Below are 13,694 nucleotides of genomic sequence, written 5' to 3' on the forward strand. Positions count from 1 at the left end.
ATACCCACAATACCATGACACCCCCTACCACATCATAGGATTCTAAAGTAAGGGAGTCAAAGCTCAATGCTCAATTTTACTCAAATCAAGCCAATCTTGAGTGGCTCGAAGTTCAGTGACAGACTGGAAAAACTATTTGCTGACACAACTGAATACAATGAGCAGGAAGAGAGAAGAGACATCATTTCCAACATACTTACCCAGCAAAATGTTAGTGGAAGTACAAACCACAAGGTCAAGCTGGCATTTCTACTCTGCCCGATTCTCCAAACTGTGCTCCTCTGGAAATGGGAGCCATTTCTGTGCATGTAAATGAACTAGGTTTCCCCACCTGCATTACGTGAGTGGCAAACCCTAATAAATTCCACTGTGACTCTTAGGGATTCGCTGCAGCTTCCCACAGCTCAATTTGACTTCGGTACTGAGTATGCAACTCTGAACTCATCATCAGTAATCCACAGGAAAGAGCTTCACAAAAATCTATCTTAACAAACCTTAATTAAAGCAGGTCAGGCTTGGGAGGTGTATTCTCAGCCCCCAACTCTGCCCCCCGAGCAACACACACATGCCCTCACCATCAGCTGCCTGGTTCCCAAGCCTCCCACTTCAGAGTCAGATGGTGAAGTGTCACAGGCAGTGTCAATGCAAGAAATTGAGGAGTATTTTACGAGCCCTAAGGCACAACCCAGAACACCCCCCCCCCAAAAAAAAAAAAAAAAAAAAAAATCACTGGTGGAGAGGCAACCATAGCAGCAGCCAGAGGGGAGACCTGAGCCAGGGAACACTTTGGCAAGATGCGAAATCAAAGGACCACAACGTGATGCTGATGAAACGGTTACTGAGTCAAATGAAATCTCCATGTTCAGGCTCTACACATGCTGATGTGGAAGTTCCTGAAGGAAGCAGGGCAGGATTTATCACTGCCCCTTCGTATCAGGTGACAAAGTGTCTGATCCCCCATTCTCGGGGGAAAAAAAAACAGCCAGAGCAAGAGAAACCATGAATGTCACAAGTATAGAAAAATGATGGGAAAAAATTCCAACAGGTGAGAGTTTTCTTTGTGTAAATTCTAAGTGATTCCATTTTTCAGGGATTCTACAACATTTTCCAGTGTTTAGGGAATGTGGCCGACTGTGCCACACTGGCTCCTACTTGGCAACACTCACATCACCTCTGCCGGCCATGAGCGTAAGGTATCGTGGGCAGTGGCCATACAAGCCAGTGTTTACTCAAACCACAGCTCCTTTTCCTACCTTGGCTGCACATAACTGAAGCAAACAGATGAAGCAAACAGATGGAGCCTCCTATCAGCCTGGGTCCCCAAGATGAGAAGCCAAGCACACCCCTGACAGATTTGTAGCACATGGAAGAAATAAGCTTGGATGTCTCATGCCACTGAGGTATTTGTTATTGCAGCATAACCTGACCTATACTGAGAGTGAATTTTATATTTTATATTTATGATCCAAAAAAGGAACATAATAAAATCAGTTTTTAATTAAAAAAAAAAAAAAAGACTTCCTCCCAACTTAAAACCTACCTATATTTTCAGGTCAATTTGGGATCGAGTGAATGAAAGAATACCCAAATTAAAATTCCACAAAATGAAAGACTGTAGCCGTTCCCTGCACACCCCGAGGCGTGCTGATAATAAGCATGGTCTGAGTGGCAGCAATACACAGGTGCCATGCAGAGTCTTCTAAAGGCCTTCTCACACAGAGGGTCCCCACAGCACAGCTGAACAGACGAGGGCCCCTGTAGAGGGACTGGGATGCAAGTCCATGAAGTCTGACTCCCGATTCCACCCTCTTCCCCTTTGCCCCACCTGCCCCACAGCCTGAGGGCTAGTACCTGAGCCTTCCCTGGTCGGCGAGCAACATGTGCAGGTAGCGCTCCAGCGAGTGCTCGTTGAGGGCGCAGCGCAACCAGGCGCGGCCCCGGCCCACGTCGGAGGTGATGTGGCGCAGGGAGTGGAAGCGCTGCAGCTCGTGCCTGTTGAGGACCTCCTTCACGTAGTGCCAGAACACGGGCTCTGCAGAGAGGCGACAACACGTCACTCAGCCTGAGATGCTCACAACATTCAGAGCAGCAGTCCCCAGCAACTTTTTTAGATTGTGAAAGTCACTTCCTCAGCACAGAGGGGGTGGAGAATAGAGTATGTCCAAAATAAAAATGACCCCAGACACACCACCCAGAGGTTCAGTGACATCCTCAGGAATCTCCTTCCAGGCCTCCCCTCACACACACTTCACTAGTTGCACAAAATCAACACCTGTGGCAAGTAGAATTACGACCCCAAAGATATCCACATCCTAACCTCTGGAAACCATGACTGTCAACTTACGCAGCACATGGTCTTTGCAAATTGCAGTTAAATGAAGGACTTGGAAAGGGGGATCTTCCTGGATAACCCTGTGGGCCCAATAGCAGCAAGTATCTTCATGAGGAGGCAGAGAGATTTGACCCAGGAAGTGGTGATGGGATAGGGAAGCAGAGACTGGAACAATGCATCCACAGACACAGGAGGCTGGCAGCCACCAGAAGCTGGAAGAAGCAAGGCCAGCTCTGCCCTGGAGCCTCCACCAGGAGCTGGCCCTGCCATCACCTTGACCTTAACCCAGTGAAACTGATCTTGACCTTCAGGCCTCCCAACTCCAAGGGAGTAGATCTGTGTTATTTTTAAAGTCACCAATGTTAAGCCAGAACAATGGCATGTCCCTGGAGTCCCAGCTACTCAGAGGCTGAGGCAGGAGGATCGATGAAACCTAGGGGTTCAAAGCCAACCTGGGCAACACAATGAGACCTGTCTCATTTAAAAGAGAAAAAAAAAAAACTACCAACTTTGCAGTAATTTTCAATCATCAAAAATGATACATCATATTGTATGATTATACCTGCACATATGCATAATTTTCTGTCCTAGCTGGGCACAATGGTGCACACCTGTAATCACAGTGACCCTGGAGAATGAGACAGGAGGATTGAAAGTTGAAAGCCAGGCTCAGCAATATAGCAAAGGGCCTAAGCAACTTAGCAAGACACCGTCTCAAAATAAAACATAAGAAGGGCTCAATGTTTAAGCCACCTTGGGTTCAACTTCCAGTACCAATAATAATTCTGTATCCTATTTCATTTGTCTAGATCATAATCATTTTCCTGCCACCATTAAGTCTTTGAAACTTGACTTTGATGGCTTCCCAGTGAATTGCAATGTAACTATTTCTCTATTATTAAGAATATGATATGGTGCCAACTTCCCTCTCCACAGCAAAAAGCATCCTTGCACATAAATAATTGTCCCCATTTTTAGTTCCTTAAGAGAGACTTCTATATGCTCAATTACTAGGTCTGAGGATAGGAACAGATTTAAGGCTTTAAGGGAAAGGTAACGTTTGTCTTTACCCCTGGAGTAGTCATCCTTACGACTGCTGCCATTCCTCTGCCTTTCTCATCCTTGTGCGCAGGCTTTTCCTAGTTGTACTCTTCATGTATACCTCATTTATGATCTCCTCATGTATACTTCATTTATGATCAACTTTCTTAACAATCGGCTTGTCAACACTTTTTCATGCTTCCAATAGCAAGGGTGGCAACAGGTACTATTTATTCACTGAGCATCAACTATACCAGCCACCCTACCAAACACTGCCATCTGACCTCATAACCACTAAGGCCATCTCCACAAAGACAAAGTCCCAGGCCTGGACCAGTGAAGAACGTGCCTAGGGATACATAGCTCCTAGTGCTCCTTAAGCCATACCATGCCAGCTAACTGCAAACCCCCAACAGTACTTTGCCTTTTGCAACGGGGGCACTCCACCTTCTCCAAAGTGAGCATGTTCACAGCTGCCTAATCCACAGGAGGAAAAGCCGAGCCTCCGCTGCCAGCTCCAACTTCCAGCTCATGCTCAACAGCCCAGACCCCTTGGAGAACAAGTCTTCAAACTCTCCTTTTAGGATACAAATCCTTATGGACCAAGCGGCCCTTAGGGATCCTTTAGAATCAACTCCCCAAGATAACAAAACCGATGGGCAACTGGCTCGGGACAGTCCCCTCTCAATCGTCACATGTCCAACTCGCCCCCTTTCCAAACTCATCAGATCAGTCCAAACCACAATGTACAGATGGTATTTTTTCCACTCTCAGAACCCAGGACAGGGCGTGTAGGAGAGCAGTGCCCGAGGCCAGCAGTCCAATAATGTGTTTCCAAATGCTCAGCCAGCCACCTGTAATTCCATCACGCTGCGGATCAAGTGACTCTCACCTGCACTCAGACTTCCTCAAGAAATGCAATCGCCTCCCTTTGACCTTGAATGCTCAGGAACTCTTTACCGTGTGTTTTCTCCTTTCAATTTTGTAAATTACTTACTGCCACAGAACCCTTTCAAAGCTTGTCAGAGCAACACTGACTGCAGGAATCATCACAGTAGGGTTCCACTTCCACCGCCAGAATTAATGTGGTCTATTTAAAGTGCAGCTCATCTGCCATTTAAAGCAGGCTGTGTGTCCATAATTTAATTTGGGAATATGTACTGATCTGCTTTGAAATGTGGGATACATTCCAAAAGTGTGCAAGGGCTTCTGGCTCTCAGAACACCTGAAAGCCAAATGCCAACAAGAGAGCCAGGAGGTAAGGGGATAGCATGGCAAGCTTCCTGGGGTACTTGTTAATAGACAGTGATGGGCAGCACAGTCTGCCAGCTCCCAGCAGGCCTCAGCTCTCCTTGTCAATCCCTAGAGACTACAAGGAAGATAAACGCCAGGGCTCAGATTCTAACTGAGGCATTGTGTGACTTGGGTGGGTGCCTTACCTTGTCCTCTATTTTCCTCATCTGTACAATGGCCATCATAGTATCTACCTCTAAGGGCTGTTATACAGGGAAAATGAGAAAATGAGATCCAATAAATGCTGTTAGCCATAACTAACAGCCTGGTAATATAATTGGTGTTCAGTGAAAAACAGCTATTCATATTATTACCACCCTTGCAACAAAGCTGAGGCATGAAGACAAGTCAGCAGCACCCCTCCCCCTTGCTTCTGCTTACAGCACCCCTCTCTCCCAAAAGGAGCATGTGCCTTTCAGACTTTGTGGAGTTGTCTTCACTTCCACCCCTTGCTCTCTCCCCACCCCCACCCCCAGGTAGCAGCTAACCCAGGCTGGCAATTACCAGGCCACAACAGAGCACACAACTCATCTTCATCCTGACCCTACTTGATGGTTTGTTCATTGTGGCTTTTTTCACATCAACTTTAATTTTTGAAAGTATTACATGAAATATTATGTTGAATGATGAGTTTTTTGATATTTCTTAAATTTTGTGACCAAAGACCAGGTCTCACTAGTCTCACACGAGTCCGGGTCTGGACCACAGGATCCTCCACACAACGTCTACCTGGTCATCTTTCTAGGACAGAAGTCAGCAAACTGTAGTCTGGGGCCAAATTCAGCCACCACACATCTGTGTGTCGAGGTCTGGATCACAGCCACTCCCATTTGCTCACGTGTCGTCTGTGGCTGCCTTCCTGCTACAACAGCAGGAACGTGTAGCTGCGCTTGAAACCGCATGGCCCAGAGTATACAAGGTGGCTACCTGAGCCCGAAAGAGAACTCTGCTGACCCCCGTTCTAGAAGCAGAAGCCTTAATGGTCCCGCAAACCTGGACCCACATGGGGCCATTTTTCTCTTTATCATGTAGAGAGGCCCCAGTTGGAAAGACCCCCTACCCACACAGAGGCTGTGCTGAGCAAGACAGAAACAGATCTGGGGAGACCTGGGGCCCCAGAATCCAGCTCCACTCAACTCCTGGGTTTCCAAGTTACTACAGTCAAAAAGTACCTTTGGTGGAAAGGGTTTCTGTGGCTTGCAACCAGATGACGCTCAGGGTAGTGAGTAAGGGTCTGTTCTTTGACCATAACAGGATCATCTGTTGATGATGGAGGACACCGAGTAACTCCTGTCCTCCAGAGCCTGGATGGGTGCATGTCACCAGCATGAAGCATCCTCACAACAAACAAAACACCACTCAATGAGAAATAGCCCAGCCACAGCACCCAGACTCCTTGTAAATCAAGGACACCTTTTTCTCATAACTAGACCAGAAGTAGGGAGCAGGCTCATAGGCTCCATCAGGCCAAAATCTTCACTCTTGACCCGTAGCTCACTATCACAGAGGACTATCACAACTCTGAGTATCTCAGAGGGGACAGGAGAAAGCCAGCTCTACTATCCCTTTTATGAAGCAAGGATGAGTAATCCCAGAAAGCCACAGGGAGCAGAGTGGAAGAGAGAACTCCAAGACCAGCATAATCACCCACCACTCATGACCTGATGAAGGACAAGCCACGGCCCCAGCAAAGCCAGTGTTGCTTAAGCCACAGAGCAGGACGGACACGAGGTAAGAAACCAACAGGACCGGCCAAACAGGCATCCACCATTCCAGGGACAAAAGGCAAACCAAGGCTGGGGGCAGCTTGGTGGTAGAGCGCTTGCCTAGCATGTGCGAGGCCCTAGGTTGTGCCCCCAGCACTGGGCAGGGACTGGGTGAAAACAGATGTTCCCAGATCCCAGGAGAATCCCAATCTGGACAAGCCCCACCGCAAGGCAAGTGGATCTGTGAAGCAGTTTCCAACAAGGGGCTGTTGCCTTGTCACTAAACACCTTCCAATAGCCACCAGACTGCCTCCCCAAACTAGAGCACAGGGACTGTGGATTAAATATGAACCACATATAATGTAAGCAATGGCTTTATTAAAGGGCAGGGGACTTGCCGAGTAGCAAAGCAAGGCTTCTAAAACTCACATCTTGCTACTCGTTAGGGGCAGACCCCACCCCAGGCCCAAAAGCCATTTCCATTCTGACAGAAGCAAAGACAAGGACCTATGGGACTTACGAGCTGGGTAAATACAGCTTGGAGACTGACAACCAATGTCAATCTGAGTCTTCATTTATGACACATCAAGACTAAACACCTGTGAAATAGCCCGAAGTGACACTAGCCCAAGAGACAGCAGTCCAACCACAGCAGACCTTAGCATGTGGGAAATTTCATGCCAGTTACATGTCCACTGGCCCAAGCTCCCTGCCACCCCAGATGTCAAGGACCTTCCCCAGGACCCTGTGGACATCCCTGTAATCTAGTGACATGTGGGTTCACACCTAGCCCAGAAGGAGCGGCAGCCTGGCTTCTGGCTGTCTCCTGAAAGCCAGCCATTCTCACCAACTGGTGACCATTCCCATCACCACCCTGACCCAGCTCAGTATCATCTCTGCACTCCAGCAGACTTCTTTCCAAGGTCTTTTCCATTTCCACCGGAAGTTGATCTGCAAGTCGATGAAAACAACAGCAACACCAAGAGGAACTGAAAGCACCAGGGAGGGGACGGTGGCAGAGCGGACTTCCCCTGACAAAAGAATGTGCCTAGGGCTCTCCTGGCACATGCAGCTTCCTCCAAAATTAATTTTCTACAGAAATGAAATTGCTGTGCAGCGTGACTCAATGAAGCAAAATATAAACTCTTGAGTTAAGTGCAATCAACCATTTTCAAAAATCCCCACCGAGGAGAAAGAAGGTTGGTTTCTCTAAATTTAGTTGGGCTTATATTAATCCACCTGCTTCCGACTGACTAAAGATGTGGTCAGAAGGAAGACAAGGGTTCAGCTTCCCAGAAAATGGGCAGCAGGTCCTGAAATCATTATTTTGATCATCCACGAGAGAGATGGCCAGGTACCTTGCAATACACTGGAGCTCCAAGAACGAGTAAGGATGGACCAAGTCCCTGACCTTCAAGAGACAGAAACACTCAGAAAAGCAGGTAGTGCCATTCAGAGGTCCGAGGAGAGAAGACTTGGGACTGTAGGAGCAGCACAGTCCCATTGAATTGGGTAAAGAGGCCACAGAGGGCTTTGAAAGAACAGTGATCTACCACTTCACACCAATTAGGATGGCTATTTAAAAAAAAAAAAAAAAAGCCAGTGTTGGCAGGGACGTGGAAATGTGGAGAACTGGGGCCTTGTGCATTGCTTCTGGAACATACAGTGATACAGCTGCCGTGGAAAGCGAATTGGTGGTTTCCCAAAAATTTAAACATAGGATTGCCAGCTGATCCAGCAATTCCATTTCTGGTATGTTTTCAGTTCTTCCAAAATAACTGAAAGCAATAAAGAATATCTGTATCCCGTGTTCACAGCAGCTCTATTAACAGCCAACACGTGGAAGCAACCCAAGGGTCAACTGAGAGCAACAAAATGAGATAAATACATGCACAGGAATATTATTCAGCCTTAAAAAGGAAGGAAATTATGATGGATGGACCTTGAGCATGTGTAAAGAATCCAGGCACAAAAGGGGAAATGATGAAAGAGGTACCTGAAGTAGTCAAGTTCATGGAGGTAGAGTAGAATGGAGGGTGCCAGCACTGGGGTAGGGGCTGGAATTTCATGTACGTCCATGTTTAATGAGTACATAGTTTCAGTTTGGGAAGATTGATGGTGATGATACTTATAAAACAATGTGAATGAACTGTATGCTTTCAATGGTTACAGAGGTAGATCCGATTATGCATATTTTACCTAATTAAAAAAAAAAAGAATAGAAGTTTGGGGAAGGAGAAGTCTGGGTAAGGGTTTGGGAGAGATGAAGGGTAACGGAAAGAAAAGGAGCACAGGACCTGAAGAGTTTCAAAACAGAAGTGCTATTCAAAACATGGGATTTGAGGGTGAAGCTCAGTGGTAGAGCGAGTGCTTAGCACACCCAAGGCCCTGGGTTCAATACCCAGCACACAAAAAATAAGGGATGTAACAATCTAACGTGGTCACAGGCACTGAGCCATCACAAGGCAGCGGCATTCTGCTCTAACTGCTAAACTGTGGGGAGACACCAGGGACCGTGTCAAGAGGGAATTTTTCCTTGCCAACTGCAGTGTTGCCATGTTCTGCCTGCCCACTGCAGGTTAGCCCTGGGTATACAGCGGGAGTAAGAGAAGGAGCCAAGATGGCAGGGCTGATAGGGAAGAGAACCATGGAAGCCATGACCCAGCACGTGTACTGGGTCCCACCTCTAATGCACACCCATCAGAGAGGTCAAGTTCATGGGGGTCTGCTAAGGAAGACCCTCTGCCTACACGGAGAGGGTGTTAGAAGATCAGACAAATGTGCTTTGTGAAGAACTAGTTCATAGCAAAGAGGAGGAGGAGGAGGAGGAGGAAGAGGAAGCTGGAAGGAAGGCAGAGAGTGCTGCCTGGGAGCTGGGTAAGGGCACAGCCATCACTAGGCAGAGAACACAGGCGAGAACGTGGGCCATGGTGAGGATTCAGTCCTGAGACCTGGATTAGCCCCCAGTGTGTCCAAACACACCCACTCAAGACAGAGCCTCAGGGAATGATCTCGGCCCAGACATAAAGCTGCCAAATCAAGCACCACACCAACTTCAGTTTTGGGTGGCTCAGAAATAGCAACGATCTCCGACACCTTCTGAATCATGCCTATCGGCCTGTGACCGACTGCCAACACGTAACCTGATGAAGACACGAGTGGCTGAAAGAACAAATTCCAGTGTCATGACACCAAACGCCAGAACCTGCAGTGGTTCCTTCTTCCCTCCAGGATAGTAATTCATTCTTCCAGGCTGCATTCCGTATATTGGGCTTCCAATGGCGATCATGTCTACTACCTCCACGTCAGGCCTTTGTAGAGGTCTCTGAGTCACTTGTAATTATATTTTGTTTTGTTCCTCAGAAATTAATCACTTCCCCTGTAGCAAGCACTCTGGAGTGACCGTGGTATATGGTACCTTAGGAATCGGAAAACGCAGGACAGTGCACACTGCGTGCCCTTCCCTTCCAGGTGGACTGATTTACTGAAGAGCTCGGCTATCCCCAGACCCTATGCCAAGAGATGGGGAGTAAGAGGAGCCAAAGACACGGCGTCCCTGCTTCACAAAGCTTACCATCTCAGGGGAACACGAACGGCAGACCACTGAACGGGAAATGGAAAGATAATGAGGTCTCTGCCATCTTTGATCTCTAAGATAATAGTTGGCAAATTTTTCTGTAAAGAGCCAAGTAGTAAATACATATTACAGGCCAGATGGCCTTGGTCATAACTCTGCCTAAAAATAGCCCCAGGCAGTACAATAGCAAATGATTGTGCTGTGTTCCAATAAAACTTTATTTATAAAAATAGGTGGGACAAATTACTGAACTCAGCTCTACATAATCCTACCTTACTTGGTGCTTGAATTCAGAGTTGGGGGTGAGGGTTCAAGGTCTTTGAAGCCCCTCTTTCCGGAAAGATCACAAATAAAGGAAGGAGCTTCCGAATCACAATCATATAAACCTGAACAGGAAGCCCAGCTCTGCCATGGGTTAGCTCTAGAAGAGGAGTCAGTTATTTCACTTCTTCAAGCCTCCTTTTCTTCTGTAAAATGGAGACATTGCCATTCCCTATGAATAGACATTTAAGAAACAAAATGGAATAATGAACAGGAAGGGACACAGGAGATGCTCAACATAAGCCACTGGAAAACAAGAAAGCCTGACAAGTCATCAAAGACCAGAAAACACCCAGGATCATTTCTAAGATTGACATGAAATCACATCATCCCTCCCACTTCTGGAGCAAAGGCCTTCTACATCCCCACCCCAGTCATCTTGCTTTCCTCTATGGTTTCAAAATGTTTTCTAATTCAAGTATAAAAAGACCCAACTCAAAATGGCTCGGCATGTCAGGGAATGGGTGATCCCACCCATTAAACGCAGAGCAGGGCAGCTCCAGCTGCTTAGCCCCGTAGCTCAGGGAAATCCTCAGAATCAGGTATGTTCCATCTTTCTGAACTGCCATCCTTTTGTCCCAGACTTGCCCCTCTTTGTGGTCACAAGATCACTGCCAAAGCCCCAAACGTCTCACAGTCACACAACACCCAAGACCATGAAATAAGTTCTCTCTGCGTCTCCTTTTAAATAGTACAGAATTTTCTCAGAAGCCCCTCACTGGAATTCTCCTCCCTTCCCTTTGGCTAGAAATGGGTCTCATGTCTATTTGTAAACCACTTCCTGGAAAGCTGGTAAATATTATGGCTGGTCCAATCTGATCCAGATTCTCTCCCCTCCAGGACTATAGAAGACCCTCCAGCCACCCCTTAACCCCTGACCACAGACATCTTAAAGAAGGGAGGATGCTGGAGAGGTCATGGCCCATGTGGGCTGCAATCTCCAGGGTGACCTGCACAACTGGACAGGAATGCATGTTCAGGCTGCAGAGCAGACCCCAACCCAGACCGCCCCTCACTACCTCAGTCGCTGTAGATCTGGCCACTTGTCAAAGTCAGAGGAGATGCTTTTCCACAGGACACCATGGCCCTCACTTCTAGGACCTGAATCCAACCAGTCTTAAAGGACACACATTGGGGACTCCACCAGGCCACCCTTGGTTGAGTCAGAAATGCAACCATTTATTCACAGGAACTGGAATTTCGGGTGGACATTGCCTCCCACACCCACCCTGAACAAGTCTAAGGGAGCTGGTGGCTGAGTGCTGTATTATCCAACTCAAATCATGCTACAATGGTGGAAAGATCAGAAGTTGCCTATTTTATGAAGAAAAAGATGTTTATCTAGCAAACAATTTTATAAGGCAGAAAATCCAATGAGCTTGGCGCCAGCTCAGCCGAGAGGTTCTAGCTGTGTCACATGGCAGATGGCATCATGATAGGAGCACACGGGAGAGCGAGAAGTCATATTATAAGACAGGAAGTCAGAATTCCCAGTAGGGCCAGGCTTACCTATTAAAACAACTCCCCAGAGAACTAACTCAGGGGTTCCCAAAGAACTGCTTCAGCCCTTCTGAGGACAGCACCCTCCATGACCGCCCACTCACCTAGCCTCTTGAACTCACACATTGCTACACGGAGGACCAGGCTCCTGACATAGGAACCTCTGGGGACACCCTCAAGTCACACACAAGCCCTACCTAGTCCCTGCTTATAATCACAGCTGCCTTCCCAACATTTCCCAAGCCAGGGACATTTAGGAAAAACTTTCTGCATCAAAACAAAGAGAAGCCTGAATGCTAGACCCCCAAACCAAAACCAAACCACAGCACCCTGGAGAACAGGGGGTGTGATGCAGGCATTCATTAAAAAAATAAAAAATAAAAATCAATCAATCACCAAAAAACTTCAATGTAAACTCCCATTTTAGGCATTGTTTTTTTCTTTTTTTTTTTCCAGTTTCTTTCTCTTTTTTTTTTATTGGTTGTTCAAAACATTACAAAGCTCTTGACATATCATATTTCATACATTTGATTCCAATGGTTTATGAACTCCCATTTTTACCCCGTATACAGATTGCAGAATCACACCGGTTACACATCCACATTTTTACATATTGCCATACTAGTGACTTTTGTATTCTGCTACCTTTCCTATCCTCTACTATCCCCCCTCCCCTCCCCTCCCATCTTCTCTCTCTACCCCATCTACTGTAATTCATTTCTCTCCCTTATTTTTTTCCCTTTCCCCTCACATCCTCTTATATGTAATTTTGTATAACAAAGAGGGTCTCCTTCCATTTCCATGCAATTTCCCTTCTCTCTCCCTTTCCCTCCCACCTCTCGTCCCTGTTTAATGTTAATCTTTTTCTCATGCTCTTCCTCCCTGCTCTGTTCCATTTTAGGCTTTGTATCAGGTGGAAATAGCCTGATGTGTAGAAAAATAAATGCAGGTGGTCACACACCAGGGGCAAATCTGGCAACGAAGAAGGGCAGATACTAAAAGGTGTCAATGCACGAGCACTCTCAGCTGTGGAAGATCAGCACAGATCACAATTTCCTGTGCAATTAAAAAAGAAAAAAAAAAGTCTAGCTTTTACCTTTAACAAATTCAGACAAAACTGAAGGCCTAAGCCCTCTATAAAGCAGGGGAGATTTGAGGAAATAAGACCCTGAAGAGAAGGGACATCCACAGATGTGGCTGCCACATTTGGAGCCAGTTTGGCTCGAGGCTTTTCCTGGTGCGGAGCTCCTCCTCGTCTCTCCTCTCCTGGGCGCCTTGCCAGCCCTCTGGGTGCACACTCATGGCCCAGGCTGGCCCACGGTATATGACTAGCTTGGGCCCTGGCCAGTCTGCAGTCCAGATGTGGAGCCTCAATCAGGCATCTCGGGAAGACTGGCCAGGACCCAAGATAGCCGCACACTGCTGGCCAACCCTGAGGCCACATGTGTGGGAAGACAACAGGCAATGCGCACAAGGAGAGGGGAAAACTTACCTGAAACTTATAAAGACTTATAAAATTTACACACAACCAAGCTCAACAAACCCCTAGCAGGATAAAGAAACCCACCCCTCAACACACTACAATCAAGCCTGCTGAAAGCCAAAGACGAATTCCTAAAGGCAGCAGGGCCACCGACCTGACCCACAGCCGACTTCTCATAAGAATGGAGACCAGAACTGTAAATGGGCATGAAGGAATGTTCTGGGGCCATGGACATGTGCTAAAAATGGATTCTGATGACAGCTGCACAACTCTGTAGTTACACTCAGTGGGTAAATTAGATGGTGAGTAAATTATACTCTAATAAGCTGGGGTTTATTTTCTGTTTTGTTTTAAAACATGACCACCTCTCCTTCTACCCAGGAGGTTCCAACAAGGAATGGACATCGGGCAACCTGGTAGAAGCTATCACCAGCACCTGGC

General features: G+C 47.0%; 1 protein-coding gene across 5 annotated transcripts in view; it reads right to left on the reverse strand.

Moving 5' to 3' along the window:
• The window catches only part of Snx29 (sorting nexin 29), a 389,328-nt gene that overhangs the window by 325,780 nt on the left and 49,854 nt on the right, over nucleotides 1–13,694 (reverse strand). For all 5 annotated transcript variants that reach the window (XR_009226515.1, XM_058578345.1, XM_046440643.2 and 2 more), the window contains one exon: nucleotides 1,852–2,032. Coding sequence is in view for 4 of the 5 variants with exons in the window: in XM_058578345.1 (XP_058434328.1) it covers nucleotides 1,852–2,032 (181 nt within the window). In the remaining variant the exon portion in view is untranslated. The remainder of the gene's footprint in view (nucleotides 1–1,851; nucleotides 2,033–13,694) is intronic.

This window comes from Marmota monax, unplaced genomic scaffold (genome assembly GCF_021218885.2).
Source record: "Marmota monax isolate L192 unplaced genomic scaffold, Marmota_monax_Labrador192_F-V1.1 WCK01_AAM20220418_F8-fsc00035, whole genome shotgun sequence".
NCBI lineage: Eukaryota > Metazoa > Chordata > Mammalia > Rodentia > Sciuridae > Marmota > Marmota monax.